General features: G+C 40.6%; 1 protein-coding gene across 5 annotated transcripts in view; it reads right to left on the minus strand.

Annotated features, from left to right (window-relative positions):
• Positions 1-25,635, minus strand: part of PDE10A (phosphodiesterase 10A) — a 187,103-nt gene extending 161,468 nt beyond the window's left edge. For 4 of the 5 annotated variants that reach the window (XM_035538405.2, XM_035538406.2, XM_035538407.2 and 1 more), the window contains exon 1: positions 24,566-25,635. In XM_035538405.2, the coding sequence (XP_035394298.1) occupies positions 24,566-25,397 (832 nt within the window). In that variant the 5' untranslated portion in view covers positions 25,398-25,635. The remainder of the gene's footprint in view (positions 1-24,565) is intronic. The other variant, XM_035538403.2, reaches the window with a different exon arrangement.
• Positions 25,636-26,240: the final 605 nt, after the last annotated feature.

Consider the following 26,240-nt stretch of genomic DNA (forward strand, 5'->3'; position numbering starts at 1 on the left):
ACAATTCCACTTCTCATCACAGTACTTGCTCTATTTTCCACATCTCCTTCCCTGTAACACATACCCCAGGCACTTGACCACATGACTGCTGAGCACCAATTCCCATCCTCCACCAATATATTGGGAAGCCTTGCACATCCAGCTCTTGCCTGAAACAGCATTTTATGTAATAGAATCATAGAATCATTCAGGTTGGAAAAGACCTGAGATCATCTAGTCCAACCTTTAACCTAGTACTGACAAGTCCACCAATGAGCCATGCTACTATGTTCTACATCTACAAATTTCTTGAAAACCTCCAGGGATGGTGACTCAACCACTTCCCTGGGCAGCCTATTCCAATATCACACAACCCTTTCAGTGAAGAAATTTCTCCTAATATCCAACCACATCTTTAATGGAAAAAGCACTGAAACAAATATTGTGGATAGGGACTGAAAACAAGATTACAGATGGAGTACCTCTGAAGCTAACAGATTTCCAGTCCATTTAATCATGTGAAACACAAGTCCTTGGAGTCACGTATTAGGCATGCCTCTCTGTACACCGGGTCATGCAATAGGAGAGGATAAGCAGATTTTAACTAGTTACACTGCAACACTCTCACATCCACTCTGCATCACAGGTGCAGTCTGTCTGCTGAACTGCAGCATTTGGTGCCAGTCATCCTCAGGCAGGAAAGCAGCAACTCCATGCTGCCCTGTGGCCTGAGATCAGGGACACAAATGCCAAAACATAGGAGTGTGGAGTGGAGGCAAGAAAGAATGAATCTCCATTTGCCACATGAGACTTAGGCAAGTCCGGAAGGATCCTGTGCAAGCCAGAGCCCCTGGAGGAGTCAAGAGGAGGAGACACCCAGGCTCCACATTATTCACACCTTCAGCTCAGTTCCTATCTGACTGACCAGATTAGCAGCCTCACCACTTTTGTTCCTTAATAACTTCTGGCTCATTAGCCAATTTCAACTATAGCCAATGCCAGACCAGAGATATCAAGGACAACTACATTCCTGATAGTTTTAAGGCCAATGGATAAACTGGAGTGCTGTGGTTAAAAAGCTGCAGATTTTCTCTTGCCTGCCCAGGATTCAGTCAATCAGCACAGATGCAGCCAAGCAGCCCACACATTCAGTCCTGCCACGTGCTACATCTTCTCACAGCTGTTAGGGACATGGCAGGAGAGTATTTGGAGACACAGGAGAAGACCAAAAGCATTATGCTGGGGAAGAGGTACAGAGATATTGTTCAGAATGTGTAAAAGGACAGAAATTGCCATTTACCTCATCACAAAACAACATTGTTTCTCATGATTTTCAAAAGAAATTAATAAATAAATAATGAATAGAAATGGTAGAAAACAAACAAACTTGCCCGTGTTCAGTAAATTCTGTTCATTCATATGTATGTCTAATTAGTTCCGATGTCTCAAGGGCTTAAAAATAGGAACGGGAATCACAAGAGAAGTCAGAAGGATACATAGCTATGCATTAAGACTTGACCAAATACGGTTAAACACCCCACAGAAATTCTTAGTTGACTATGCTCCTATCTTCAACACTTGTCCCCAAAACTCCTTGATGTTCCATGTGCATAATGTACGTTCCCAAGTTCTCATGAAATACACCCAGTTTCAGCAAAATCATAGTAAACTTGGTAGCCCTGCATTTTATGCGCTTGTTAGTCTCACAGCACAGTAGAACAAGTTCTCTTTAAAATCCATGTTACAATGTCCAGCTCAACTTCCCCTCATGCTCTCTTGGGTTGAAGTTTCACCCCACAACCTCTGTTAACAAACAATGCCATGTGCTGCTAGCTTAAGAGGCCCCTTTTTATGAATGGAATATGAGTATTTGTTATAGCAGCCATATAATTAAATTGTGCTCATTCTTCAGTTTTCTTTTTTTCTTTTTTTTAATTTATTTTTACAAAGGGAAGCTTAATACAAAACAACAACAACAACAAAAACTCATCTATGTCATCACTGCTCAGTTGTGCAATGCCAAAATTTAAAATTTAGGACACACCAACTTCAGACTCATCATTCCAACCTTACCCCACTTTTCTGTGCCTATGTCATCGTTATCATTTTTAATTACATAAGCATGTACCACACTATCCTAAGGACCTCTATCTTAGTGGGCACACAAAGCGTAAGTTTCTTGTGGAAAGAGAAAACTCTGCACTCTTTTTAACCTCCGTGAAACTGTGATCTCAGTACATATGACACAGCAGTTAATACAAAGAATATGGAATCATTATTTTCTCTTTAATTTACGTATAATGTTGATTTTATATATGGTGCCATTAATGAACACTGCAGTCTTCCTTTTGTTTGAAAAGTTTATAGCTGTATGCTTCCTAACTTCTGTCAGAAGAAATGGTATTGAAAAGAAAGTCCTTTATCACAGCTGGAACTTTCAGATCTTGTGAAGATGGCAAGCACCTAAGCACTACACACTTTCAGAATTAGAAAGTACACTGAATTTTGAAGTATATAAATCAGCAAGACTATATGCAAACTAAAATCTTCACATTACAGTGAATTATGTGTATTTTTAGTACTGCATCATTCATGCAAGTTCAAGGAAACCTGTTTCAAAAGCAGGTCATGAGTAACAGACAAGACCCCAAGTCACAGTGAATTGAGTAAAATATCATCTTCAGGCTCTTTAGGCAACATTGCCTCCCTCCCCACACCCCCCAAAATGGTGGGAAAAGGCTTAGATAGTAAAGGAGGTTGCAGCAAGAAGGGTATCAGTCTCTTTTCTCAGGTGACAAATGAAAAGATGTGAAGAAAAGGTCTCAAGTTACACCAAGGAGATTTAGACAGGATATCAGAAAGAATTTTTTAATGGAGAGGGTGGTCAAGCATTGGAATGGGCTGCCCAGGGAAGTGGTGGAATCCCATCCATGGAGAGGTATTTAAGAGACATGTAGATGTGGTAGTAAGGTTTAGTGATGGGATTCTATCAGTCAGGTTGATGCTTGACAATCTTGAAGGTCTTTTCCAACCTAAATAATTCTGTGATTCCATGATTTCAGTGATTACTGCCTTTGTAACAGTTAGCCTATACTGTGGGAGTCAAAGGCAGCCTTGGATAACTGTAGTAAATGCTTAGCTGTAGAAGCTCACAATAGGTTGTAGAGTTCACAACACTTTAAAGTAACTTCACAGCAGAGTATCTGGATATCAAAAACTATTAATAAACTGCCTGTTTTTTTTAAAAAAAAGAAGGAAACAGAATTCATTAATGTTAATAGCACCAAACACCTAATTGAAATATCTGCCAGTGTACGTGATACTTCATGAATTCTCTACTTAACTACTCCAGGAAAAAGTGAGATAACACCAAGTTTCAATACATTTTTATCAGTGCAGTGCTTGCACTAGACTTTATAGTGTTAATAATGGAATACATAAAATTACAAGATGGAATAGTGATTTGTTATCAGTCAACAGCAGAACACTTGTAAATAACTGTTACATGTAAATAACTATGGTTACACAAACCATCAGCATCAGAACACACTGCACCTGCTGAAGGTAGAAACAGTGATTTACTGAGAGAAAAAAAAGAAAAGAGAAAAACTATTTAGGAGTAAAATCAATTGCAATACAGACATGATTTTTATTATTTTGTCTTACACGGCATTCCAGCAAATGTAAAAAAAAACAAAAAAATGCTTCTCTCTGAAACACAAATTATTAAACCCCAGCAAGATAGCAGCTAACACCACCCCACAAACTTCTTACCATGCCATAGAGAGGCAGTCTGTATCAGACCTGGATGTAGCCATCAAGGGATTCATCCTAGCTCCCAGCAGCCAGTGAAAGCTTCACCATGAAGTTACAGTGAGAGTAAAGTATAGCTCTTGCTTATTATAATATTGGTTCTGTGGTGGTTTTTGTTGTTGTTGTGTTGTGGGTTTTTTTGTTTGTTTGCCCTTTTTTTTTTTGCTATACATGCCCATTCTTGACAGTAAATATAAATTCCAGTTATAATTATAATGTTACACTAATCAATGGCATGAGATTTCAAATCAGACTGGTCTTAACACAAACTCAAATCTAATTAAAATTGTACCGGCATAGCCCCCAGCAGAGGATGCGATGTTCAGTTTTATTTATTTTTGCAAATATGGATGGTTCCTATGGCCTGCTGGTGACACTGCACTGCCAAGTGGGAAGCCAGGTTTAAAGCTCTGAATTGGCCTTTTGCTTTTCTGCTTAGAAACATGGAAACAGTAAGTTCTGATAACGATCAAGCTACACAACACATTGAACACCATGCTCTTTCTTCCAATGGCTGCTTTAAGAACCAGGCAAGCTTTGGATGATTCTCATTTAGCTTATCTAGCAAGAAACAACAATAAAGTAACAAGCAGTGAACACAAAGCAAAGCATATTTATACTAACAAAGGACAGTTTGAAGATGAACAGAAAGGATCAATTATAAATTGTGTCACATCACTGGAAATGGAGAACATGTTCACTGGAAGTACTCTATATGTGAGAAGTAGCAGCTCATGATCTAGATCACATAGATCACAAACATATGTATTCTTCAGTCTTTTCTGACTAAGGTTATGTTATTTCTAACTAGGTTAGATAGTGAAGAAGGCAAAGGTGTGTCTGTTAACCATTATAAGGCTAGGGAAAAAATGCAGTTGACTAAATATAGGGAAGAAGATTTTCAAAAAATCATAATTTTCTGTCGTTAAAACTCTCGTTATACGGTTTAAATTAAGACTCTTCTAACAGATTCAATACTGGTATAAATAAAAATTAAAAAAAAAAACTGCACAAAACAGGATTAGTAGTTCAGTCTACAAAATCAGTTATAAGCCAACAAGAACACTGAATGACCCACTATTATTTAAGCATGGGAAAGAATGTAATATTCCTCTCTTGTCATTTGTGTTTTGAAAGTATATTGGATTTATTTTTTAGATCCTATTTCAGAATCATAGCATTTCATAACCACACTTATCCTATCTTTCCATAACTATATCCGACAGCCCATAATCCTTTTCTCATGAAATAAAAATTCTGGTTGTCTTTGCAAGTAGGCTCAGTTCAGCAGGATCAAATTTATAACATTAATAAATAACCAAGACCCAAGATAGCATCTCAAAACAGCGTAATATATAAATCTTAGCTATATTTTACAGACACATTTATCATGAACAGATTGAATAGGCCCATGGTAAAGTGATTCTTCATCTGCATCCATCTGATTTCTTTCAATAGTTGATGAAATATTCTTAAAGCAAAACTCTCCATTATTTCCACCACACTTTGCCAAAGGTGTTTAGCAGGCCCTGATCTTCATGTCATTTTTCAGACACTTACATGCAAGCAAAGTATCAGTCAATGCAGATACACACATCAGGTCCCCCCTTCCGTCACCACCACCATCAAGGATTCCTATAGGACTGCTGAGTGAATGAATGTCATTACATTTGAGTAAGAAGATCGCTAGAAGGAGGACATTCAAAAAGAGATGTAAGGAGAGAGAGAAATCGACACAATAGAGTTAAGTTGCTGGGGACAGAACAAAAACAGATCCTAGAAAGTACTACACACAATGTGGAAACAAGTGAGACAATATATAGAGAACAGATGCAGATAATTCTTACGTCTACTTTTTTTTTTTTCCATTGAAAAACCCTAACATACTCTAGCTATTTTTTAACAAATGCTTCCCACAAACATGTCACATAATTTTCAGTTTAGAAAAGAGATTGGGCTGGAGGTGGAATACAGTCAACCTTTTGCTCAGCAATAGTTAATACATCGTTTAATTGAGCTACTTTATATAACCCGTTGGTGCAATGTATGGGAAAAAAAGCATAAAGATGTAATGTATAAATTTTAAGAGTGGCAAAGATAAATACACACCTTATTTTTATTTATGTATGTCATCATATTCATTCTCTTTTAAAAAAATAAGCTATTACAGTAAGTTTCCCCTCCGATAAACACTTGTGTAAAAGGGGGAAAAAAATATTTGATTTTATTGGGCCCAGTTGCTTTTTGATAGCTGAACAAAGCCTAACATCAGCTTTCCCCCTAAAGAAAAAGTGATCCAATGTTTGCTACAAAACTATGAGCAGACAGGGATTTTCTTTTCAAAAGGTGATTAGGTATTTCTGAAAGCAGGTGGTAGTAATAAGATACCACTTTTCTGTATTGTCTTCTGCTTTCCACAAAAGGTGTAACAGTGAAAATACGAAAAGGCTTAAACATGCTCAATTTAAAATGCAACACAAGAGAAGGCAATAATAGTTCTTACAGTCGAAGATCTGTTAAAAGATCCTAAATCAGCTCTGCAAGATGAACGCACTATAAGACGAAAAAGAAACTTAGACACTCACTGCTAAATTTAATAGGCAAACCAGAAAAGAGAGAGTTCTTTTACAATAAAAAAAAAATCACAAAACAAAACACAAATCAAAAATTACTCAGAATCTGTGTGTAAAAACCTTGCAGAAGCAAACCACTTCCCCCACTGCATGGAAAAAAAAATAATTAAAATTTAGACCAGAGATGATGAGTTCAACCCACATCAATTTTCTCTTTGTCAAGGACAGTTAAGCTTGCAGAATCCCAAACATTTATAGACAGAGCAAAAAAACTGCATTATTTGAAGTTTAGTCTGATAACACAGTCAGTCTGGGCACCATACCATAACACCCTGGTCTCAAAAACAGGACAAGTGCTCTCTTCCTCAATATCCACTTCCCCCTCCCTCTCTTGAAACTTCAATACTTTCGGCAGCCAAAGGTATTTTGATAACCTTTTTTGACCCAACCTCTAAAACAACAAAAATATATTTGAGCTTATTTCACCTCTTTTGGGAAGACTGCTGTCATCAAAGAGAGTCACCATTCAGTTTCAAACATCTGTCAAATCTAAGCAATCTGCTTTATTTCTGTGTAAGAAATTCAGCTGGAATTTTCAGTGATGCCTAAAGCAATCAACTGCTTGTTCCAACCACCCTTTATATAAATATATATGCAATTATAAATGCATATATCTTACCTACTTTCTCTTATCTACCTTCTCTGCCCGAAGACAACAGGTAGGAAGAGAAAAAACAAAACTGCTCCAGGCTTTAATTTGCCCCAAAACGTCATTACCTTCAGGACCATCAGTACAACAACTCTAAGTAAGCTTTCAAAGCAATCTAACAGTTTTCTGCAGTCAACTCAAAATTTGTCTAGTTGTTCTTGGATCTCCTATGTGATAATGCTTAGCTTAATCCCCCAAATCATCAAGGAATACTATTAAAGGTCTTCATAAAATGATAAACAAGTGTACGACTGAGCCACAGATGGTCAAAGACTGAAATAATCTTTCTTGTATTTAACTTCACCTTAAATGTCTTCCTGGTCGTTAATCCAAAACTAAATAAAAAGGCAGTGAAAGGCTCCAGGTCTAGTCTAGAATCAGCATTGGTCCTTCACAAGGACTGCCAAATAACTAGTGTAAGAATAAACACACTTACATGCTTAACATCTATAGTTGCAATTCTTATCCAACACACTTCCAGGATACAACCCTGAACCTGTGCTGTTTTGAAACGTGTTGAAGCAAAAAACCATCCATTATTTAAATCTAGACCTCTGCTTATAAAACCTTCACTTTCCAAAATCCTGTAACATTCTATTCTTTTCTGAAAGATGACTGGTTTTACTCAGCCCGGCAAAAGATTTGTCCATATATGGACAACCCTGAAAACAACAAATGGCTCTTTTCCCAGTCTATTATCAAGCCAGGAAATTAGACTGCCTGAGGTACTCTGCTTTACTTACTCTAGTCAGAGCCGAGAGGAAACATTCACAAGTTTGTCAGACATCCAGTTTCACACAAAGGTGAATGGATGCTTTTCCTTTACAGTTTTAGCAGCAAACACCACAACCAGTTTTATATAAGATTAAAGCCCTCATGACGCCACCTGAGGCAACAGTGCTAATGATGACAGTTGAAGGTACATAGCAGACAACTGCATCTACTACTGTTTGGCAGAGGGAAAAAGTTAAAACAAGAATCACAAAACAATAAATTCAGCAATACAAAGAGGGGAAACAGGAAGAAATCAAATACCTTCTCTGTTATTCAGTAAAGCCTCAGACATACCTATACCATTGCTAATATTTAAGTGCAATACTGTATAAAATAAAGTGTGAAGAATGCTATCGGTATGAAACATTGTGCCCTCTGATACTTGGCTGTCTATAAAGTTCTTTTGCCCTTTCACACTCAACCAGCAGTTGAGCTCACTTTCTTCAGTAAGAACACATCTATATGTGGAATCTATATCTTAAAAGCTCTCAAAAACAGATTTAAGGTCCAAATAGGTAAAAACTTCCTAAGTAGACCAAGAAATACCATCTTCCTTTTGCACTGAAAATCCTGCAAAGAAACCCCTTCCACTGCGTCAGCTCAGCTGCCTAGAAACTTAGTGGCAGGCAAACCTATGCCTTTTTAAGCTGCAACAAAGGAAATGATTAAGGAAGCATTAAAACCTAAGTGCACCATAAAAAGCATGTACCAGAAAACTAGCTGCTATTTGCAATAAAGAATGTGCCTTATTTACACACACACACACACACAAAGGAAAAAAAAATCCACACCACCACAGTCCCACTGTCCTCTTAACGTACATAAAAAAAAAAAAAAAAAAAAAACAGCATCACAAGAAATGTGAACAAAAGTTGATATTTCAGCTACTGGCAGAATTTCTTTCAGAAACTCGAGTAGGTGGGACTGTATCTCTTCAATGGAAAAATATGAACTGATGTGTCATGCTCTATTTTTGTTTTGTTGTTTTTTCTGTTTTGTTTTTAATCTCCTTTTGCCAGAAAATTCCTTATTGCCCCTTCCATTTTTTGATGTCCCAATTGTCTTTTCAGCTTTGTTTATTTTCTGATTGGCAAGGAAGCTATGAAATTCTATCTTGTTTCTTTTACATGCTTTCTTGCTCTCTTCCGTTTTCCTCCTATTAAGGCATCCGGCACATGTTAATATTTCAAAGTACACTTCGCAGTAGAGTCAAGCAGCTATTTATGTTGCCAGAATTAGTCAAGACAATAAATAAGATGGCTACTTAAAACATATGCATATATGAACCAGTCCGGAACACTGCAAGTTCGTTCAAAGGCAAGCAGGGAGTTGGCTATCTGTAGCACCTGATTGAAAAGCCATCTCTATGCTATAATGTTCCAAATGCTATAGTATCAGCACTGTTCTTAATTCATTTTTAATACTTGCCACAAACACTGAGGGAATAAAAAGCCTGTTGTAAGCCCACAATACAAGTTATGATTCAGAAGAGCACCTCTAATGTATTTTATGTTTGCTGCCCTTGTTTATAACAGCTACTTAATGTGTTGGGTTTTTTTTAGCAATTGCCATAAAAACATCATAATCTTTGTTATAAATAATTACATATATATATATATCCTAGAATCATTAAGGTTGGAAAAGACCTCCAAGATCATCTGGTTCAACCATCACCCTACCACCATTATCACCCACTAGACCATGCTCCTAAGCACTATGTCCAACCTTTCCTTGAACACCCCCAGGGACGGTCACTCCACCATCTCCCTGGGCAACCTGTTCCAATGCCTGACTGCTCTTTCTGAGAAGAAATGTCTCCTCATTTCCAACCTAAACCTCCTCAGGTGCAACTTGAGGCCATTCCCTCTAGTCCTATCACTAGTTACCTGCGAGAAGAGGCTGACCCGCAGCTCCCCATGTCTTCCTTTCAGGTAGCTGTAGAGAGCAATATGGTCTCCCCTGAGCCTCCTCTTCTCCAGACTAAACAACCCCAGTTCCCTCAGCCACTCCTCACAGGACTTGTGTTCCAGGCCTTTCACCAACTTTGTAGCCCTTCTCTGTACACGCTCCAGGGCTTCGATGTCTTTCTTGCAGAGAGGGGCCGGAAACTTACGTTGCTACCCCCTGCACCCCAGTCTGCTGGCCAGCAAGGAAAATATGGCTATTTTTTATCATGGGGGGAGGTGGTGAAGAAGAGTTGTTCTCCATTTTCTATCAGACACGCACATAAGGAAAGATGAGCAGCAGAGCTGTACAAAAGTTTCATTAGAAGAACCCAAGAGCACTTGTAACATCCTCCTTTCCCTTGATGTCCATTTACTTTATAAACACAAAAAGTTGTTCATGCCCTTACACTTGTAACAACTTATAATTCTACAGAAAGGCCATGTGAAAAACTTAATGGTTTAATGTGTTTTTAAATGACACAAAAGTAACTAACAGGATGACAGTTGTTTTAGATGAGATTTATATGAAGTAGAAACAGAGTGCACCAACATCCGAAAACAGGCTGTGATTAAGAACAAAGCTTTCACCAGTTGAACATGCTATTGGTATGAAACATTCATTAGTTCAAACCACCTGATAGCATCCTTTGAAGTTTATTTTCCTGAAATCCAAAACTAAGCCCGTCTCCATTTAATTCATTAATGTAGCTAGAGGGATATCACCGCAGTTTAAAAAAAAAAAACTATTTGAAATTTATGTGTGTATATATTTGTGTGTGCATGTGCACGCTCCATTCTTATCTGTGAATGTCACTCTTTTAGGGAGTTTTGAAGGAATTTGAGTTGCAAATACATTTTTGGCATAGAAAAATTAATAAGCATGAAATGACCATAAACAGAATAAATATCTTCAAGCTGTTACCAAAACATACTTTGTTTTATTTTAAATAATAATAATACTAATTTTATCCTACTGTTTTTAGAAGTTTTCTCCAGCAAGATTTATGCTGTTAAACACAAAAACTTGACCATTTAGTGTTTTGCCCTATGGCATACAGTAAAAACAACTGTCTGTCTAGTTACCATTCCCTTCCTGTCAAGTCTGACAAAAGGTTCATTCAGTAGCTTGCAAACTTCCTTCACAGGCTATACAGGCAACATGAGGAATTACCAATAACACGAATAATTACCATTTTTTTTAATAATCAAGATCCATCAGAAAGCCATTATGATGGAAAAAGTTGGGAACATAACCCTTGCAACTAGTCATTTCTGCTCCCCTATCTGCATCTGTAAGTATCTGATAAAATGAAGTGCTTAAAAAAGGTAAGTTCTAAAGAACATCATCCCACAGGTCTGTCTGAATTCTAAAAACATCTCTGTAATGGAAGTGTCTCTACAAAGTACAGGCTTTTTTGTTTTATATATATATATATTTCTTATTGGCTGTACGCATTCCTACTCCCCCATCCTACCATTGTCTTTAATACAACAAAAATCAGAAAAAGTAACTGAGTGCCAGCCTGTCCTGTACTCCACGGCAATGATACCCATCCAAATTAAAGATAAACCTGAATCACTAAAAGAAAAAAATAAAAAGAAAAAAGAAAAAAAAAGTTCCTTTGTAGTGTTCCCAAAGATTTTCGGGTCACAAATCCTTTACCTATTATTGCTCGCTCCATGAGTTATTTCTAAGGTAAGTTTCTGTCCATTGTGTTCTGAGGACTGCAACCAGAGAAAACATTTGGACACCCCAATCAGTCAGACCAGCTATTTCAATAACAAGGAGCTTATGTTATACCATCTATTAACATGACTTTCTGAGGTCAGAGAGAAAGCTACTTCAAATAATTAGCAAATTATTTTAAAAGTCATCTTTTTTTGCAGTCTTAAAATAAAATTCAAAAGTCACTGGACATTACTGTTTTGATTCTTTCAGGAATGTGCAACAGTTCTGCAAGTGATGAAATGCAATGTGTTCCTGCTTCAGATTAAATGAGTTTTAGACAAAATAGCTGATATATAACAGGCTTGTGTAAAGCACTGTAGCAGCATACAGGATCAAGGTGATGCTGTTTCAAGTTAAAGCATGTCAGTTTCCAAGATGGACTGAGAGAAAACAACATATCTTCATCAGAAAATTTACCACTGCTAGTAGTAATACATATCAGATAAATATTTAATTCATCTGAAGACCCATCTATCAAATTCATGCAGTTTTATGCATTTAGTCCCCTTTGCTGTATCAATTAAGTTGACTCCCCTTCTTAGCATTGTCTACAGAGGAAGAGAGTAGAAGTTTTGTTAAAAATCAGATTTGTCTTTGACATATTTCAAAATAAAATCTCTCTGTTTTTGTAAAATACTCTTCATGAATTAAAACTTTCAACACTGCTGTGAGGGACTGATGTCAGGAAATCAGATTCACAAAGCATGAACCACCAGTTACAATGAAAAGATCAAATGACAGAAGTAAATATCATGGCAACTGAAATCAATGACAAATCTTGCATTAAACCAAGCGGAGCTGCAATTTTATTCTGTTTCCAGGAAACACAAATGCATTACATCAGTTGAGATGCACTTCCCATCACAATGACTTGATTGCAGAGTCCTTTGGTAATTTATACTAGAGAAGGAAGAAGCTACTGAAAACAGCGTTGACCTCTCCCCCAGAAGCAATGTATCTTTGCCACAGTGGAACAAAGTTTTGGGAATCCAAAGAAATTAGAGCCATCATTAATATAACCTCAGTGCTACCAAGAGAACTAATAAAGATGCAACACCCCCACCCCCCACGAAGTCTTTGGAAAGTCAAAAGAAAGATATGTTATTATCTTACTGGCTTTTCCACTACAAAATATGTCCCTACTAATACATTTTGACCTTATGATCACTTCCAGTCAAATTTGACTCGATAATACTTGTATCAGATGAGTTCATGAAAATCAGCAGCTACAAAGACCAGTGACTCATGAATGAGTGGCCACTGAAAGACAACAGGAGCTCTGTCCACCTTATTTGACAGCAGGGATTCCACAGAGCACAACGACTAGGCAGAAAAAAAATGAGTGGAAGAAATGAAGAGAGAAGAAAAAGCTCCAGGAACATCTAGATGTCAGAAGAACTAGTAACCACTGACCTGTTTGGCTTTCAGAGGTTATTGGCCTCTGCCTTATTTAATTTAAACTGTTCTGTCACAGGTGCATAGATGAGTAGATTCCCAATGTTTCAGCAGAAAAACCCTGCAAAGTAGCTGAAGATATGAAGGCATAAAATAGGACGGCAGTGCTTGGGTGGTACCCAAATTATGTATTGCTCCAAAAAAGAAAGTATTACAGCACTAAGATTACAGTATCTGTATTACAGTGTTTTACAAAAATAATTCATTATGACATAGCTAATTGTTTTGTTTTGTTTTTAGTACAGCGTTATTACCAAACAAGAGTGGGATAGTAATAGCCTGCTAAAAAATAAATGTAAAAAATTCCAAAACTGATTTCAAAAGGCTCATTGAACTGTGCATCAGCTGTTATTTGAGGTGATAATTCTGAAGGACTAAACCTTGATACACAGAATTTCACAGCCAAACAACATAAAAAGACAAATACCAGTAAAGGAACATATATAATGTAGCATTAAAAGATAGGAAGCCTCTGATACTCATGCTTTCACATGTAAATGGGAGTGCACATTCTGAATAACACCATAGAAAGGGATCGGTAACCATCATACAGACTGAAGATATATTACCTCATAATTACTATACAATTTTAAACATGCTCATCTATTTCTCCTTATTTTCACCTTTTACTGACACTCCTCCCAAAGGGCTAACAATCATTTTAAAGGTTAATAGCTCTGAAGTAACGTCACAAAGATTTCTCAACTGAAGTAAAGATGCAGGTTTGAGTTTGATGAAAACATCTATGAAAAGCATCTTGACAGAACAGAAATTTTCCTTCAGTATGGCGTAACACCTCACTTCTTAAGCAAGAGTACTGGCTGCAGCACAATTACCTGTGACTAGTCCAGTAACTAAAAAGAAGGAAGAAGTTATGTTGCTTCTGTAGCTAAATCAATATTAAAAGGTGAAGTAAAATAGCTGCAAATTCTAATGCTTAATACAGACAAGAGACAGAAAATGGTAAATGCCCAGAAAACTATGAATTACAAATACAGTTTAAAAGTATTTGAAGGGTATCGTCTCTTCTCTGTTTACTCCTACATTTTTTTCTCCTCCCCATTGGCCCCTGGTAAGGTAGACCTGTTGACTTCATTTTTCTTGATGTTTCTCCCAAATACAATGCAAAACAGCGATTCTTTTCTCAATGGGAATTTATCTTAGAGAAGTGGCAGCAGTAGTTCTAATCAAAACTGGTCATTACATCACTTTGTGGTTTTAATACAAGCACATTTAAATTCATTTCACTGATGGCCCTGAGCTGAACAATGCACCATTATAATTTTCATTCAAAGGTCCTGGCTTCCCAGTGCCTGGAACCTGGTTGTGGAGAAGGATAAACACTCACAACAGCAAATGAAGTCCTTGGAAGCCACGGCAACTTTCTGCTTGGATCACTAAAGCAATGTTGCCATTATTTCAGATTATCTCCAATTACTGACGTACCTTAAACTAGTGAATATTCTTGTACGCATGTCAAATCCCTTCTGCATTCTTCAGTAACATGCAGTTCAGCACAGGACATCTCTATATTTAAACAAAGCTTAAGCCACTACCACTTAGTGTTTTAACAAAAGAATTTCTTAATATTTTCCCAATATAATTGGGTAGCTGTTCTTAAGTTCTCTTTTCAATTATGGTATATATAGCAGATTTCAACTTCCTTACCATTCCTCCTTTCAGCTTCATAAGCACCAGAAGAACTGTTATCAAACAAGAAAAACAAAAACCTCCTTTTACAAGTGCAAGGGAAGACCTGTTTCTTGGCACCACAGAATGGCTAAATGCTTTCATTCAGACACAAGGTTATTAAACAAGATGCTGAATAGTGCTACAAAAGTGATTCAATACATTTTTAAAAGCACACATAGCTGAATGAAAACAAACAAAAAGTTACTCTTGCAGCCAAATCAGAAAGTAATAACCGCAACATCATCTTGTCAACAAGAATCAAGGCTTGTCACAGACAAGATCACCATCATCAAAAGCAGCCAGCCACATTGATGCTGGCTGTACTCACAACAGTCATGGCTCGAGCCATCCGAGACTATTCATGTTAAGAGACCCAGAGAAAGGACATGCACTGAATGTAGACAGATTTCTGCTTTAATAAAATGTTGAGAGAGGGGGGACCAAACATGAACAAGGTAGATAAGATACAAATCACGCTTACAATAAAACACAGGGTAGAACACTAAAAGTTTCAGAGTGACATAGGAAAACAACGGTAAAAGACATGGCCTGAGATTGTTGATCGGCACTTAGTTGATCAGTGAAGATAACAGTAGACCACAAAAAGTGAAGGAATACATTAAAAGGTTATCTGTAAATACATTCATTAAATACATAAGATTCAACTTTATGTTGTTACTGAATGGAGGGGGAAAAGCAATTTAAAAAATAGTTAAGCAGAAAGAAAACATTTTTGACATTAAAAAGATAACTCATACGTTAAAAAAAAAAAACCTAAATCTTACATTTTAATGAAATCTTGTACACCGCTGAAAAGATTTCTTCAAAATCAGACAATTTGCTGAGAGATATTTACATAGCAAGTTTTCATCTATCCCAAAAGAAACCTCTCAGAGTTTAGAAATAGCTTTCCCTATAAGGATGAACATTTCCTTCTGTTGTAATCACATTCCTTCAAGCAATGAAAATCTTAAACTTACCATTCCAATTTTCTTTTTTTGATTTCTACCCCTTAGATGATGCTGCCATAGATGGATAAGCCTCCACTATTTTTCTTCAACATGAGATATGTGCTAACACCACACACACTTCAGCCATCCTTGTTAACTGACTTTGTCAGAAGACTTTGTCTCCTCCTTACCCTGTGAGCACTCATTTAGAAATTTCCACCACAACTTTTAAGATGTCCTCCAAAGCAGCAAGTTGAAGAAAAACACTGACAAGCTAAATACTTGCAGTTAGGCAGCAAGCCATGTCCTCCAGCAATGACCCCCAATTCACTGGATGCATCTTTCATTCAGGACTCTGTAGAACCTGTGGCTGAGTCCCAAGAAAAAGGTCCATAGAAACAAGGTCTGCCCTGCTGCCACAAGCTGTATAAAGCTGTACTCTGCTGTCCATATGGCTATGTCCCTATACAAGTAAATAAAACGTACCAGAGCCCATTGTTCAGCCACAAAGTAAAGGGGAATGATACAGCTTGCGTCCATGTAGATAAACACTTCTCCATACAGGATGTCAGGAGCGACAAGCACTATCCCCACTGCCCCTTGGGAACTGTCACCCTTTGCTTTCTCCCAGCTCTCAGGAAGACAGTTAGGCACAGGTCAGGACTGGACCAGGGAGCACACTGAAAATTAAGTAGATGGACAGGGATAGAGCTTTAGCCCTCTCTCTGCTTGAAAGTATAAGCACTGCATATAGCTCCAACAAAAGTCCAAAAAAGGTTTGAAAGAAAAGAGCAATCTACGAGCACATTCCTACTCACAACCAGCCTATGAACGTCCCTACAACATGCCAGACTATCCTGTTCTCTACCACAACAAGAGCTATGCCAAGAGTTGTAAGGGGAATGAGTTGTTCTCTAAACAGTCGAAACTGCAGGTCACCTATACTCACTCTCCTCTTGAAAGCACTTCTTAAAAGGACACCTCTGGTCCTAAGACCCTCTTGTATTCATAATTATGAACTGAAGGCCACAAAGCTACAGCTAAGATGAGACTCATGAAAAGGCGGTGTCCAAAGGGCAGTTCTCTCAGGTGTCTTTACCAGAGAAAACTGATGCCTGAAGAAACAGAACAGTGAGGCACATCCAGAAAAAAAGCAATTTGCTCACAAGCATGAGACACAAGAGGCTGGCAGGATGAAACCTGAGTGTACTGGCTAAGGCAGTGCCTGTTTTGAGAACAAATTAGTTCAGTTTCCTGTTACCTCAAACAGTAACTTTCATCAGTCCTACGTTCACTTAAAAAAATAGAAAAAAACTCTACTGACATCACACTTAGGGCTGGGCAGAAAGTGGCAGATTAGGAAATACCATGAGTCACTGCAAATACAGAACACATGCAGTTTTAAAACTGCTGTGCAAAATCTAGCGTTACAAAAAGAAAAAAAAAAGGCAACACAGCCAAAGTGAACTACACCACAACTAGAGTAAGAGCGGCGGTCTGCCTTCAAATAAACGAGACAGCTGGGGAAAATAAGAACATTGTAAAAACGACAGGGTAAGACATAGGCAGGCTGCAGGAAGGAACAAGAGCAACACAATTCAGCAATCAAGAAGGAAACATCAGCTAAAATAAGCTGATGGGTAGACAAGGAGGAAATAATATTAAGCCGAAAAAACAGATACAAATGAAAGAAAAAGAAAATGATGCAAAGAAAGCACAGCCAACAGAGCTATGCTCCCAGAAAGAATTCACTCTGGACAAGTTTCCAATATATCTTTATATGCATGAAAGAAAACCAAAATATAAACACACACACACATAAGCATAAGAATGATTTCTTATAAACTTAGCTGCAATGTATTAGAAAAAAAAATAAAAAGCACTAGTGGAATACTGCGGCACATAAATATTTTTAGGAATAGTTGAAAACAATTAGAACAAAGGGTAGCAGCTTTACCTGGTCTGGAAGTAAGTAAGACACTAGAGAAGAAATATAATGGGGAAATAGAAAACAGGCAGTGAAGAAAACTACAAAAGAATGAACAGACACATACTTATCCACCATAGTTCCAGCTCAGCATCTTATTGTCTGAACCAGCAGAACACCCTGGCGTTGCAGAAGGGCTACTAAGACACCTAGGGCAAAGAAAGAGGCATCTCTTCTAGCAATTATAAAGTTTCCCCACAGGGTGAAGCAAAGTAAACTGTATTATTAAGGTGGACATAGCAATGTTTGTCAGCAGCTAAAAATTAATGTTATTTTGAGAGTGTAGTTCAAGATGAATCAAGATAATTACAGATGCAAGCTTTCTGTATAAAGCTATTAGAACTTAGGATGAAAAAAAAAAATCTTTCCTTTAGGAACCATTTCTGGCTTGACTTCAGGGGACTTTTTTCAATGCAAGTGGAAGTGTAAGAGGAAGGAAGAATGCTGGAATTATTAACAGCTGAATAAACGTTGTTAAGAGATGTACAGCTCAACTGCAGAGGAGTTTGTTGATAATACAGAAACAAGGAATCAGATCAATAAGTGCTAATGAAAGCATTAAATCTTCATTTTCCATATGGAAGGTGGATTAACTGGTCTCATAGATCCTGACAGTCTCTTCCTCAGGTCCCAACATCCAACCAATAAGGTCAGATTACTACCATTGCCTTTATGTTGATGGTTTTTATTATTATTTTAATTAGAAACCACCAAAGCGAGTATAAATTCTCTCAAGGCAGCAAGTACTATCAAAAAGCCTTCTCTTTTTTTAATTCTTGAGACAGAACTACTTTGAAAAGCCTCCAAATGATACAGGAACCCCAATTCCAGTCCTATCAAGCCGTAAGATTTAGAAATTTTATTGTCAACAGTCTCACTCGCACAGATTAAAACTTGCTATCAATGTCTTTTCTGAGAGAATATGAAATTTGGAAACAAAATAAAAAAAAATTTCTCCTTTCTGCCACCTATTACACTCAGGATTTGGGAATTTAGAAAGCTTTCTATGGTGATAAATCACTGGAAAAATGATATATAAAAATTACTTAACTCCAAAATAAAGGAATTCCTTGTAAATATGTCGATAATACACTTTTCTGAAGTAATTCATACTCTTGCCAAGCTTTCTTCCCCTAAGAACATAATTAGCATACTTTTAAGTTGGAAGAAAGAATTCTCAGTGTGCAGTAACAGTAAAGATCGATTCAACAATTTACCATGAAAATTTGGAACTTGTTAATCAGAATATCCGTCTCCTCTGCAAAAACAAACACATCGTGAGCACTTTGGAATGTCAATTTGTTAACAAAATCATGACTTTGAACCTGTTACCTGCTTTTTGAACTAATTCATGTGTGCAACACATCAGTACATTGTCTGGCACAACAAAAGCCAAACTCTTTTATTAACATCAGCCAAGCTAATGGTTCCTCCCACACTAATTATAACAGTTTGACAAGAAATGGTGATGAAACAACACAAACATGCTTCTTTTTAACAGCTTTTAAAAAGGGACCAGAAGAAGAAGAAGGGGAAGAAAAAAAAAAAAGTCCACCTCCCAGCTGAAAATCCTGTTTCCTCACCTTGAAACAAATTAGGAGGAAAAAAAAAAAAAAAAAAAAAAGCACTTCATTTAATGGAGGAGGTCAAGGCCGAGGCTTGATTTAACTCAATTGACACATTTAACCACATCAACTTGCCACATCCCACAAGAAAAGCAAGGCTGAGCTGTGAGAGGCTGCAGATGGGAAAAGACAAAGTACTGGAAGGAGCTGTCAATCAGTAGGTGGCACTCTTCGAGCTCTGCCAGTAGGAAGCCAGGTACCAGCACAAGTGAAGACACATTGCACAGAAAAGTCTGGATCTTTAGGAGAAATATGAACAAGAAATAATGAGCAATCCTAACCATACCTGACATCCATGGGGAATGCAATGGCTTCGTTTCAATACTATAGACAGCAATCCTTGTATCTAGTCTCCAAAGTTCCTAGGAATTATAGCTTTTGAATGCTGTAAACATTTTGGATGAATGTTGCTGTATACCGGAGTACTAAAACCAGTACTTCACAAAATTCTCCATTACATTTGCACAGAACACCCTGGGCGCAGTCTTATAGCCAATTATGTGGATAGAAATCAAACTGGTGAATGATAAAAAGATATTTTAACATAATAAAAATGCAGCATAATTATTTAGATTTTGCCACAAATGTTTTTCAATGCTGTCCAGCAAGTTCATTACAATAAGTAGAACATATGACTAAATCTTTTGGAACAATACATGTATTGCTACTCCTGCAATATATACTAGTGAAAATGTAGCCCGCGCACCTAAAGATTCAATTGTTTTTAGAGTTCAAATCAATACAAGATATGATAAAAATGAAAACATCGTTCCATAAAACAGGTGTCAAATTTTCTTTTCCTCCAAATAGTCTTTCTTCATTTAACAATTATAGACTTTTTTTTTGTATTCTAAAAACAGATTCAAGTCAATGCACATTACTGCTCATTTGATGAAGCAGTAAAGGAAGAGCAGATTTAGTAACAAAGTTTGAGTACAGGTACTTGTAATTGAAACAGCCAGCAGAGGGAGTATAAAAACGAAACAAAAAAATGCAAATGCTTTTTTTCTTTTTATATTTTGTTTTACTTACAATGTTAGGTTTCTTTTAGAATAATGCAAAAAGCACAAAAAAAATATTTAAAAATGTATCATTTTAAAGCATTAATCATAATGACTAGAAACGATAACGTTTCAAAGTAGCACTAAAAATTTTTGCTCATATAAGCTCTGCCAAACTGAATGACAATTTTAAATCACAGACAGGGTTAAATATCGATCAAAAAGCTGCATAAGCCAGTTCCAAGTTGTAAACCCAGAGACAAAGAGACTCTCATTCTTAGTTTATGAATCCAAAACCAAATTCATGTTTCAAGAATTGAGAGAATAGAAGGTATGATGTATTTGTATTAGAATGCAGCACAAAATCTTAGAAGTGAACAAAAAGGTACTGTTGTACCGATCCGTACAACAGAAGGATTTTACAGAGATTAAGCCAAGTACATGCCCCAGATCATACATGGAAATGAGCATTTGCATGACTGTTTCAAAAGCCACAGAGTCACATATATGCTGAAATAAACACCCTTTACACTTTCAGATTCTCACCATATCCGGCTTAAACACCAACCAGAGGAAGGACATGAACAGGGGTGACTGAAGCCATCAGCTCCAGTTTAAAAACTTCAGTTTAAGAACTTTGGATCATCTGCCACCCTACTCTCAAAAGTGACAGAGACACCATCTCCCAAAGCATTTGCACTGTGCATAATTATTCCTTCCATGGTCCTTCTGAAACAAGGGACAAGCTTACTGAACTAACTAGAAAGGCTTTACCTACTTTCTCAAGGCCTACGAGCACTATGTGCCCATAAGCCATGAGGCAAATGTGGACAGCAGAGCTGAGGAGGCAAAGGGACTGTGGATTAGTTATTTCAAAAGTAAACTGTGTGCTTTATAGGTATTTTTACAAACGGCTGCTTAACTCAGACAAACACTCCTTCACTGTTAACTGGGTGCATTCCCTTTCTATGCTGTAAGCTTGTTCCCTCTTTCTCTCCGAACAGAACAGAGTGCTTCTGAGCAGGATGCATGGTGGGACTATACAATAATGCAAACCGGGGTATTATGATGCCCCGTCCTGATGGGAACTGTTGAATGACACCACTTATCATCATAACTGCACACAGCTTTGGCCACAATTCTGTTTCTCTAACCAATGTGGAGCCAGAATCCCTGGGGTGAAAACCAGGGATAATTCTGTTTTCTACATTAGCACCTACATGTTAAGGATGGTTTAAGTGCAAAAGCAAACTCTGTCCACCTGTATGCATGAGATTCATTGCTGAAGATCAGCATTTGGTTTACAAAACCCTGACTACAAGTAATGAAGAGACAGACCAGAGAAAAAAAAAAAAAAAAGAGAGAGAGGGAGAGTCAAGACAAGATTAACTTTCCCACCAGCACAGGTAATGGGAATACGGAATATTTCTAACTTTATTTAAACCTTAATTATTATTTTCTCCCACAATTACAGACCTTATTGCATCTACTCTTTGTTATCTGAAAGTCTTGACATCTGTCACATGTAGGTGCAGGATAAACTTGCCGCATCACAGAACGAGCAGATAAAACAACTCCACATAAAATATCCATACACTGGTAATACTCGCACCAAGCAGAAAGCTCCCACACTGTAAAATATTCATACCTGATTTATGGGACATGGATGAAATATACTACACGTGCACAGCTTGAGAGACCTCTCGTGTAGAAGGAACATGGGACATTCCCCTGCAGGTAAGACATTTCACAAGAACCTGGAATGCCTGGCAATGGGCAGTATCTTAAAAACAGCAGAACACCAACAGAGAATTGATCCAGGATGGTAGATATTATACATCTCCCAAAACACTATGTTATGCACCAAGTTACAGATTTAAAAAAATTCAGAACACATGCCATATGCAGTCCATATAAGCCTCTTCAGTCCAGTGCTTTAATCAGAGTCTTAAAAATAGTCAAATATGGAACAAACTGAATATTACAGGATCTAATCTTTCAATAAAATCAGTAACTTCTAACGAAATCCTGATAGGAGTGCATACACATCAAAAGAGGTCAGACAAGAAGAACACATCTTCAGCAATTTCATTGATTTTTGGTCTTGAAGATTCTGTTTGGTCACTTTTAAGTCTCCCACCCAAAGAGCGCATCTCAATTCTCTTCCCTACAGAACTCACCAGTTTCCCTCTGTAAAAAAATATTTAGACTTTTTTGTCTTGAGCGTCAAAGAGTGTATGTATGTATATGTGTATGATTTAGAACTTAAAATACAATTCAAGAAACACAGCCCATGAGATGCAGCACATAACCTTCATTATCCTATATCATCTCACCCTCTTAAGTACAAAAATTATTTTTCCTGCCGTACTGTAAGCAGGACTGCGTGCAGTACTCCAAACAGTTGGACGAGTGGTCTTTGCAATAGCCGCATCATAACCGAATAAAAGAGTATCTTGTTTGACTTCCCTCTGCTCCTCTTTCTTCAGCCTGGTTTCCAAGGGAAATCAGATTTATGCAAACACTTGGGGGGATGGTGAGGGCTGGGGAGCACTGTACAGATATGTATGCATGCACACACGTGAATGTCTGTCTGCCTGACCTCACTAATATCTTTTGAGCCCATTGGCCAGTTTCAACCACTTTCAAGAGAGGAGTCGAGATATCACGCATTTAGGTTCCTGAAAGTTTCATGAGAGCAGGCTGCAGAGCACAGAAAAGTGTCTCCCCAGAGAGACAGGCTGCATGTCTTATTAGATGTCAGAAAACTCTCAGGGAAAAGAACCATTCTGCCCCTTTCCTGCCTGCAGGAAAATCTTCAAAGGTCACAACCAGTCAAAGATGACCAAGTTTCTTCCGTTCAAGTGTTCACAAAATAGCTTAAATTGAATTCATCGTTCCTTTTAAAATGTTGTTTTGAATAGAGCTGATGTTTTCCATGCCTTCTTTCTCTTGGTCTAGCTTAAGAGAGAACTGCCCTACATGACACACGTCCCCCAGCTCGCTCCCTTGCTCCCAAGTCTACTTATTTTAAAGCATCAGAGTTGTGCTACTTGCACGACTAGCACTCCACCCCTCTCAAACATGGAGAAAATAAAAACTAGAAGAGCTTAAGAATCTCTTCAGGCCTTAAAACTGAGCAAGTATATGGTTCTGTAGCATAATGAAATATTGCATAAAGTTTCAAAAGGACAATGGGACACGTATATAGTGGCCTTTATACACCTCTACCATATAATGGAACAAGTACTACCACGCTTGATAAAGAGAACTGTTAGGCAATAAGGAGGTTTCAGCTGACATCTCTATAGCTCTTCTCACATCCTCCAGAAATATGTACACGCGTGAACTAAATACTATGTACCTGTATCTGAAAAGCTACCCAACAAAAGTGAAAGTGTGCCAAGATACCAAATTACGAGTTTGGGGACACCTTAAGGCATAAATCTGTGACTTAATAGACAGTCGGGAGAAAAAAAAAAAAAAAGAAAAAAAAAAGTCACACCAGCCACAGCTGGTGGAAGCCACCCTAAAACCGTACCGCTAGGCGACCGGCGGTGTCCGATGAAGCAGCGTTTCAGCCCGAAAGCACCGTGCGCCCCGAAGCCCTTCGCTCCCGCGGCTCCGCCGTAGACCGGGGACCCCGAGACTAGGGCCGAGGGGAGGCGCCCCCCCGAGATACCCCCCGAACGGGGATCGCCGGCCCCGGGGAGGCTCGGGGCGCTCCGGCGGCACACGGCGAGAGCTGCCGTGCCCCGGCGGCGCCGCCTCCCCCGGCGGCCCCGCAGCGCAGCCCCGGCCGAGGAAAGGGGCAGCCGGTGGCGAGGCCGGCTGGGGAGCCCCGAGCCCCCCGCGTGTGGCAGACCCGCCGGGAGGTGCGGGAGGATGCGCGGCGCTGCGCCCCGCTCGGTCCTCCTCCTCCTCCTCCTCCTCGTCCTCCTCAGCCGCTTTTCTGCCGGCTGCCGAGACCGCGAGGCTTCCTCACCGCCCCTCGGAGCGAGCAGGGGGGCAGCCTCCGCTCCCCCGGTGCCGTTGGCGAGGGAATTGAGCAGCACCGGGTAGCAGGCTGCTGACACGCACACCCGCGGCGTTACGGAGCGATGCGGAGACGGCCGCCACAAAGCGCTCTGGCACGCCGAGCATCCCCTTTGTCCGTGCATCCTCGCCGCTCCTCCATGCGTCCACGCACGCCCCGCGCACGCAGCCCCTTTGTGTGCTCGCCTCCCCCCCGCTCACAAAGAAAGCGATGCCCTTGCCTTTCCTCGCCGCATGCACCCAGCCTCGGACACGGCCCTTCGCATCCCCCCATCCTCTCCGCCGGGCGGTACCTACTTGTGTTCAAGAAACAGTCCGTAAACCTCCTAAAGCAGCTGGCAGAATTAGATCCATCTTCCATGTCTGGCCCTAGGAGCAGGGGAGCCGAGGAGGAGGAGAAGAAGAAGGCGCCTCTCTGCCGCTGCTGCCGCCTCGGAGTCCCGCTCCTGCCGGGGCCGTCGCCTCCTCGGATCCCGTCGCCGCGGGCTGCTGCCGCTGCAGCCCCGAGGGAATCGCAGGACCACGGGCGAGAGGCGGCCGGGGGGAGGAGGAGCCGGGAGTGGTGCTGCCGGGGGCCGCCGGCCGTGGAGCGGAGCAGCAAGCCCTGGATGGAGGAAGAAGAGAAGAGTCTCCTCCTGCCGCTGCCGCCTGGATGGGCGATCAAGTGAGCTGCTGCTGCCGCTGCTCCGCCAACATCTCTTCCTCCTCCTCCTCCTCCTTCCCTCCCTTGGAGACTCGTGAGGTTAAAGGAAGACGAGGAGGGGAAACGAGGAGGCGGCGGCAAGAAGTAAAAAGAAGATGGAGAAGCGGAGGAGAAGGAGGGGATTGGAGCGAGGAAAGGAGCCGCCGCCGCTCTGGGGACGATGCTGGCGGAGGCGGCGGAGGAGGCTGTCCCTGCAGCGCGGCTCCCGCTGCTGCTGCTGGTTGTTAGGAGGAGAGAGAGGGAGCTGCAGGCAGCCGAGCCGCCTCCGGGAGCGGGGGGAGGAGGAGGAGACCCGCCGCTGCCTCCACCTCCGCCGCTCTGGCCATGGGAGTGGAGCGGGCGGCTGCCGGAGCCGGGCTTTTCCCCGGGTGCCGCAGCCAGGGGGGCCGAGGGGCGGGCTAAGAGCCGCTTCTCCGGGTTGGACATGCTTCCGCTCTTCCCTCCCTTTCGCCGTAGTTTAAGGCAGGACGTCTAGCAGAGACACCGGAGTAGGCAGAGAGGGGAAGCCGCGCAAGGACGGAGCAAAACGAGAGGCGACCGCGGTCCGGTCCTTCGCTCCCTCCGGCAGCCCCCGGCCAGCACCGCCCGTGCACCCCGGTCCCCTCCGTCCCGAAATCCTCACATTCCCGGTCCCCCTTTAGGCCGGAGGGGGACGCGGCGCTACCGACCGCCGAGCGGCTCCGATCCCCTTTTAAAGTCCGCTTCTCCTCGTGCTCCCGCCTCGCCTTCACAGCGAGAAAACGCTAACAAGCCGTATTTTCTTCCAGCAACGCAAATATTGCCCCGTATGTGCGTGCGCGTCTGCAAAGAGGCAGATAAAATCACTGCAGTGCCGCTTCCAATACCGAGCCCGGCCGCCAGAAAACGCCCACTGGCGGAGCGATCGCTTCCCAAGCTGCCTCCCTTCCTCCCGCTCCCAGCCGCACACCCAGGAGCCACGGCACAGCGCTTACCTAAAGGGAACGCAGGCAGAGACGCGAGGAAAAGACCCTCCCTATGCGGCCTCGGTACCCGAAGCGGCGATTTCCAGCCGCCCCGGGCGAAAGGCGGGCGCCCTGCGGCGCCTGGCACGAAGCCGCCGGGGAGCGAACCCTGGGTGCCCGCGGAGCATCGCCCCCCGCTCCCCGGGGACAGGCTCGGGCCGCTCCCCCCGACGCCCCACGCCTGTGCCCTGGCCCCCTCCCGCTCTCCACCGGGAGCCGGCAGCCCCCAGCCCCGTGTCTCTCAGCCCCCCGAGCCGCCCCCCCGGCTCCCCGCGGTCTACCTGGG

Source organism: Cygnus atratus, chromosome 3 (assembly GCF_013377495.2).
Source record: "Cygnus atratus isolate AKBS03 ecotype Queensland, Australia chromosome 3, CAtr_DNAZoo_HiC_assembly, whole genome shotgun sequence".
Taxonomy (NCBI): domain Eukaryota; kingdom Metazoa; phylum Chordata; class Aves; order Anseriformes; family Anatidae; genus Cygnus; species Cygnus atratus.